Here is a 6655-nt window from a genome sequence, read left to right as displayed (position 1 = left end):
ATTAGAATATCATGCGAAGAATTCCAGGCAGCTCGTACTTGCAGCAAGCTACTCAAGCCCAAGGGATGTGCGAAAAGAACGCACGCAGGACAAGTGCGAACTAACTGTCTCAGGTCGACAGTTGCAGCTCACTGCTCAAACAAAAGGAACACTGCTTGAAAAGAATGCAAAAGTATATGCGGAACAAGCACGAACTAACTACTATGACCGCAGCTACTTCGTGTTTTTGCAGCACGCTGCAAGTGTTGACTATGCAAAACTCATTGCTCTCAGATATTTTTTTTAAAATTATTTTAAACTGCAACTCCGGAAATGTGCTCTCTGTGTCTCCTGCTGCGCAGCGACGTTTCACGCAATGTTTGCCCGGCATTCCACATTAGGAGTAGGTACAGGGAAAGGCAACATTTTTGAGCGAGTCTCAAAGGCAGTTTTGAAATCGAAGGAAAAGAAATATTTCGTGGTTGATAGAAGAAGGCACCAAAACAAAACTTTCATGGTTTTATTTTTAATATGGGCTATTCATCTTAGAAATTGAGACTATTTGTGGTAGTTGTCAATGGAAAGGCATTAGTATTCCTCCATTTGCAGTTTTTTTTTCAGGCATATTTATACTAAAGCCTGAAATAAGTCCTTGTCGAATGCTGTTTCACATTTAAAATGAATTTCCTGCATCGAAGCTCTGAGTCTGCGTACGACCAGCAGTAAAGTATTTGTAAATAGCTTGCCGTTGGCAGGGTCCTTCAATGCTCTTTTGGTCATGAAATTCCAATCGTGGTTTCATACAAGCATGAAATCTGTTGCTAGCATCACCGTGGTCACTGTTGGGGCATTCTTCGCACATGCATGCCTCTTTTGGCTGACTGTTGTTCTGGATTGAGGCAATAGTGTATCTAGGACGAAACCGCAATGATTGAACAACCACTCATACTTCACCTGCCGTGCAATGTGGCTGTTACATATGCATGTTAAAAACTTACTTTCGCATATTCTTTTTAAATATATCAAAGCTGCGACAGACCCAGTCGTTTTGAATGCAGAAATCTTTGCTACATATGCTGTTCTAATGCAGTTCCTTACCTCAGGCAGTGGAGTATGAGAGTATTTGTTCAGACACACAATATTTACTCAAGCTTCTGACACTGCCCAAGCCTCATCAACATGCCAACTCACAAAATGATGTTTTACAGTGAAAGCTGAGCCAGTACCGATTACACTATTTACAAGCAGACCACCTACGCCGTGGTACATGGCCACATTACAACAAAGAAAAGCTCCACGTTCCTGTGTTTTTATATATATATATAGGCATGGTGGTTATTCGATTCCTGCTCACGGCAAGTTATTTTTTCACCCACTTTTCTTTCTTTTTATTTACTTTACATTGGTTCTAATAACTTCCCTAATACATTCACTGGCATTATTGTCTGTTGGATCTCATTAACCCTTTGGGCCCTGGTGTCCTGAAACGAGGACAAGTCCTAAAAAGGTGTTTCTGGCGCTTTTAACAAAAAAAACGAAACTGAAACCGAAATTGTATCGCTCGCAAAACATCTCCAGTGGCATTGACATCAGTACTCGCGCCCTCACGCTCGTCAGAGCAGCAGCGAGAAACAACAAAGATGGAAGACGACGAACGGGGCGCTGGGCCAAGTAAGTGCGGATTTTTGTATTTTTTTACCCGTAAACCACTGTTGCTGTCGCGGTAAGAATTTAGCACAAAGTTTTTAACTCTATATAGAAGATGTAATCACCCAAGACATTCTCGGCAATTGCGTATTTCAGTGATCGCGTGCATAAGAGCATATGTCCTCATTTGAGTACACGAGGGCTCGGTGGTTGCCACGTTTCGCAGGTGATGGTGTGGCGTCTCGTGGCCGTACAGCTGCTTTTGCTTATTTTTCAGGTGCCGGAATGAAACCTCAATTCTTCTACTCAGCAACGAGAGCCCGTAGGCCCCGATTCGTGCCGCTCGAAGACGCGGATGAAATGTTCGCTCAGTTGGACAATGGCAACCTATCGGATGTCGGCGACACTGAAGATGAGGAAGACGATGGCTTCGTTTTTGAAGAGACTGGGAGCAATGACGGCGTCCTTGAAACGCGGGAAGCGTCAGATGAGTCGGACGAGTCAGACGAGGAACAGGCATGTCAAGAAACATCGTGGTGCCGGAAAGCTTTTCAGAAGCCGTCAGCCGATTTCAGGGGAGTTTGCGATGAAAATGAACCTCTTCAAGGTGAGCTGCCAACGCCATACGAATATTTCTCACGTTACGTGCCCAAGAGCGTTTTTGTTGAACTGGCTGACAAAACGAACATGTATTCCATATTCAAAGAAGGCAGATCGGTCCTAACAAATGAAGAAGAAATAAGGAAACTTATGTCTCTGCATTTGCTGATGGGCGTTTTCAAATACCCCCGTCTGCGTTTATACTGGAAGCCTGTTCTGAAAACAGAAATGTTCGCGATGGCGGATATGTCAAGGAACCGCTTTGAAAAACTGCGCAACTGCCTCCACATTGTCGACGTGACCAAAGAGAATAATTCCAGTGACCGCCTTTGGAAAGTGAGACCGCTGCTGACTTACTTCAAAGAAAGGTGCCACAATATTACGTTGGAGGAACGATTATGCATTGACGCGCAGATCATACCATACAAAGGTAAACTCGACATAAAACAATACGTCAAGGGTAAACCAAAGCCGTGGGGCGTCAAGGTGTATATGTTGTGCGGAGCTTCCGGCATCATATACGATTTTCTTATTTACCAAGGTTCAACGACATGCCTGAATCCAGACCAAAAGAAGGAATTTGGCGTCACGGGTGCTTTGGTTCACTTCACGTCAAGGATTCCGGATGGACTTGGACACAAAATGTTTTTTGACAATTTCTTTACATCTTTGCCTGTGATTCGAGAACTCGACAAGAAGAAGATATATGCTGCCGGCACTATACGCATCAACAGGATGCAAAAGTGTTTACTGAAATCGGAGAAAGAATTGAAAAAAGCTGGAAGAGGCTCCCATGACACTTTAGTAAGCAGTGATGGAAAGATTGCCATAACGCGGTGGTTGGATAACCGCGCGGTGAACATGGCATCCAACTTCCTAGCTGTTGAAGAAGAAGATTGTGTCTCCCGATAGAGTAAGACAGATGGTGCTTTCATTGAAGTGAAACGGCCTGCTGTAGTGCAAGAATGCAATCAGAGCATGGGAGGAGTTGACAAGACCGACTTTCTTGTGTCACTATACTGCACCAACATTCGTTCTAGAAAATGGACACTTCGCGTTATTTCACACTTCATAAACTTGGCTGTGACGAACTCCTGGCTGGAATATCGACGCGATGCTGAGCAACAAGGACTACGCGTGAACGATCAGATGGACCTTCTAGATTTCACGCTGCAAGTTATGGATGCCCTAGCAAAAGCTGGTGTGGCTGTTGCGTCGCGAAAGCGTGGGAGACCGTCTTCTTCCCCGATTCAGGCATTGAAAAAGCTTCAGTGTGGCAATCGAAGGCCAGTGGAAGATGTCAGGTATGACCAAACCGGTCACTGGCTTGTTGCGAAAGAACAACAACAGCGCTGCATGCTGGAAGGCTGCAAGGGCAAGCCAAGAATCAAGTGTGAAAAGTGCAATGTCCACCTCTGCCTCATAAATGGGAGAAACTGCTTCAAAGAATTTTATGTCCGTCACTGAACATTACACGCGTTGCTAGAAACTATTTTACTGCACCAAAGTAGGTGTATAAAATGGAAAATAAACCGTTACACTAACATTCACTTTTGCCTCGACTGCACCCATTGGGCCCTGATGTCCTCATTTAAGGACATGGTTCCAAACTTAAAGTTAAGCTAACCGCGCAAATTTTTTAAATAAACACCACTGTTTTATGGCCTAAAGAAGCAGAATATCACACCGAAAAAATTGCAGGTGTGACGAAAAAATTCCAGGGCCGAAAGGGTTAATATTGTGTCAAAACATGGAAAAACGAGCCCTTAGATATACACTTCTTTCCCTTATATATATATATATATATGCACACACACACACACGCAAAAAATATTCACTTCCAGTGGTGGTAGAACTAATTTAGAAAGATACAAATCTTTTATTTCATTTTTTAAAGCCTTCCTTTAACGCGCACGAAAAATGGTTTCGTTTGCCTGCAAGAAGAGGCGCCACAATCCTAGTTTTACCCTGCACAGTGGGAAAAGTGTCGCAGCTTCCCCGCCTGTAGAAATACCGTTGGTAGGCGAAGCTGTGGCACTCTCCTCGGTAGTGGTCGTCTATGGCTGGGGTGCTCGACTGCGGACCCAAAGGTCGCGGGATCGAATCCCGGCCTTCGAATCTCGGCCGTAATATCGAAGAAGGTGAAAATGCTTGAGGCCCACGTGCTTATATTTTGGTTCACGTTAAAGAACCCCCCAAGCGGTCGAAATTTTCGAAGCCCTTCAATGCGGCGTCTCTCATAATCATATGGTGATTTTGGGATGTTCAACCTCAACAGTTAAATATTCGCAATGCCATTACAAATTTTACTCGGTCCCTTCAAGTTTATTCTTTGGTTTTGCTCAATCTAAGTCATTTCTTTATTGTTTCTTCATTTAAAGTCAGTCGTTTAGATCCAGTCGATGGCTGTGGTCGACGTGGGTTGCCTGAAACTCTCCAACTAAAACATCATAATTTAGCTTGCCCTGTGCACTCTGTTCTTCTTTTCCTGAAGATGATGTTGCTTGCCACTTTTGCGCTAAAAAAAATTGTGCATGTGATTCAACGTGAACTTGCACAGCAGGAAGTTTGATTACCCTAGGCTCGTTCCTGTTCTTCCTAAATATCATTTCTGTCATTTCAGGGACAGCAGCTGCACCCTCTCTGGTTGAACCACCCGCCTTTACATAAGTTTCACCACATTACTCTATTTCCCTCCCTTGTTATCGGATTCCTGCCTTTCCATAAGCCATGCTATTGATGCACACGGTCAATTTACACGGTTCACATACATAGCTTCGCTGCACGAAAAAAAAATGTAAGAAGGGGATGTGTTTGCGCACAGCACGAAAGAACCATATAAGCAATTGGAACATTGCACGATATGAGTAAGCGGTCAACTTGAAAACTTCAGACAACTTGGCTTTTTTTTTATTGCTGAAAACATTCTCCAGCGATGCCTCTTTGGTCAAAGTTTGCCATGTGAAGTTCCAGTCTCGCGTAACACACCGGCACCATTTCATAGGCCACCCGAAGCGCTCACTTTCGATGTCGCCTGGATAGAAGCCTTCAAGTTCAGTGATTAGATTGAAAATGTTACGAGTGTACTTGGGTGCTTCTAAAAAATTTTCATGCCAATAATTGTCCTGTCTTATGACTAATACCATAAGTAAATTATAACTACAGAGTTTCTGTCAATTAGTGATATCAATTTCAGTGCATCAAAGTCTTGCAGCAGTGGAAGCTATGAATTCGCATCAGCCCGCTTTGGCGGGTGGTTTAGCGCTGCCACGACCAGCGTCGATAACTGCTACCGTGCACGACGACGAAACAAAATGTAATACTCCAGGGTCAAACAGGTTTTGAATCTGGGTCCTCTGCACGAAAAATAAGTATTCTGCCACAGAGTTAAGCTGGTGCAGGAAACTCTCTTGCAAAAAGACCATACAGCGGCGTCACTCCAGTCAAGGAATCGGGTAACAGATGTCACACAGTGTGGTAGAAGAGTGAAATACCAACCAGGCGTTAAACAGTGTGAATTGCATATTGAGTGGATAGTTTAATGCTTCATATCCAGGGCTCAGCCACAATTCTTCATCGTCATGAACCCCAGCATCAACATAAAGTTTACACAATGCTTTACAGATGTGTAGTGCCTATGCCACGTCTCCACAAAATGATGGATAAGGGCACAGCGGGTGCTCAAATACTTTGCAAGATTATGACAATTTATGGTGTAGTGGGTACATTAAAAATGTACTTGCAGTAGTTACTCCAAGAGAGTTTGCACAGGAAGTATTAATGCTTTACGTAGAGTGTGAACAAGGAAATGAAGGATTTGTCTGCACGGGGTTTTCATCAGGACCGTAAAAGTTTAGTTAGTGCAGACCTTCATTTTATGCAAGTTTTTCTCTGAAAGAAGAAGATAGGGGTAGGGGAATGTCTCATATTTATTTATTTAGTCACATGATGCCACATGAATCAAGTGAGGTTTCTGCAGCTTCTACATTATCTACACACATCTTTACCTGCTTCATTGCTCATATCAGTAGTGCAAAGCCCATTTATTATCTGTGAACTTGTCTCCAACCAAAGAGAGTCGATACTTTTGACAAAAATAGGAAGTGGGTAGTTTTAGTAGGGCCCACTTCGAGCCCTGCTTGAACTTAAGCCGGTTTTCTCTGTTGAGTCCAAATGATTTTCATTGTTACATAGTATGTTTAAACTACAAAACATAAAGATCTTATCCTGAAGTGTGTGAGCTTTTGTTCACTAATAAAATTAAATATAAACATATTTTTTGGTTTCATATTATGTCCTGTGCATCCTATGCTGTGATTCTTCACATTAGTATCGCTGTGGTGCTTCTGCAAGAAAATCTGTAGATTTAATTTAATTGAAGTTAAAGTGTTCTTCATGTTCCTTGAGCTTTATTGTTGATACTTATTAC

The 6655-nt window shown here is 42.9% G+C and overlaps 1 protein-coding gene across 1 annotated transcript; it reads left to right on the top strand.

The window, feature by feature from the left end:
- The first annotated feature begins 1583 nt into the window (after positions 1-1583).
- LOC119175939 (piggyBac transposable element-derived protein 2) lies at positions 1584-3776 on the top strand. The gene is made up of 2 exons (XM_037426991.2): positions 1584-1650; positions 1904-3776. Exons 1-2 carry the CDS (start codon positions 1620-1622, stop codon positions 3136-3138), a joined length of 1266 nt encoding a protein of 421 aa, XP_037282888.2. The 5' UTR covers positions 1584-1619; the 3' UTR covers positions 3139-3776.
- Positions 3777-6655: the final 2879 nt, after the last annotated feature.

Source organism: Rhipicephalus microplus, chromosome X (assembly GCF_043290135.1).
Source record: "Rhipicephalus microplus isolate Deutch F79 chromosome X, USDA_Rmic, whole genome shotgun sequence".
NCBI classification, from domain to species: domain Eukaryota; kingdom Metazoa; phylum Arthropoda; class Arachnida; order Ixodida; family Ixodidae; genus Rhipicephalus; species Rhipicephalus microplus.
The sequence above is the reverse complement of the archived record's forward strand: the minus strand, read 5'-3'. Positions and strand labels throughout refer to the sequence as shown.

Excerpts from the sequence above, each read along its gene's own strand:
- LOC119175939 (XM_037426991.2), top strand. The coding sequence starts at position 1,620 with ATGGAAGACGACGAACGGGGCGCTGGGCCAA. Across the intron at positions 1,651-1,903 it reads CGAACGGGGCGCTGGGCCAA|GTGCCGGAATGAAACCTCAA; the intron begins GTAAGTGCGGAT and ends CTTATTTTTCAG.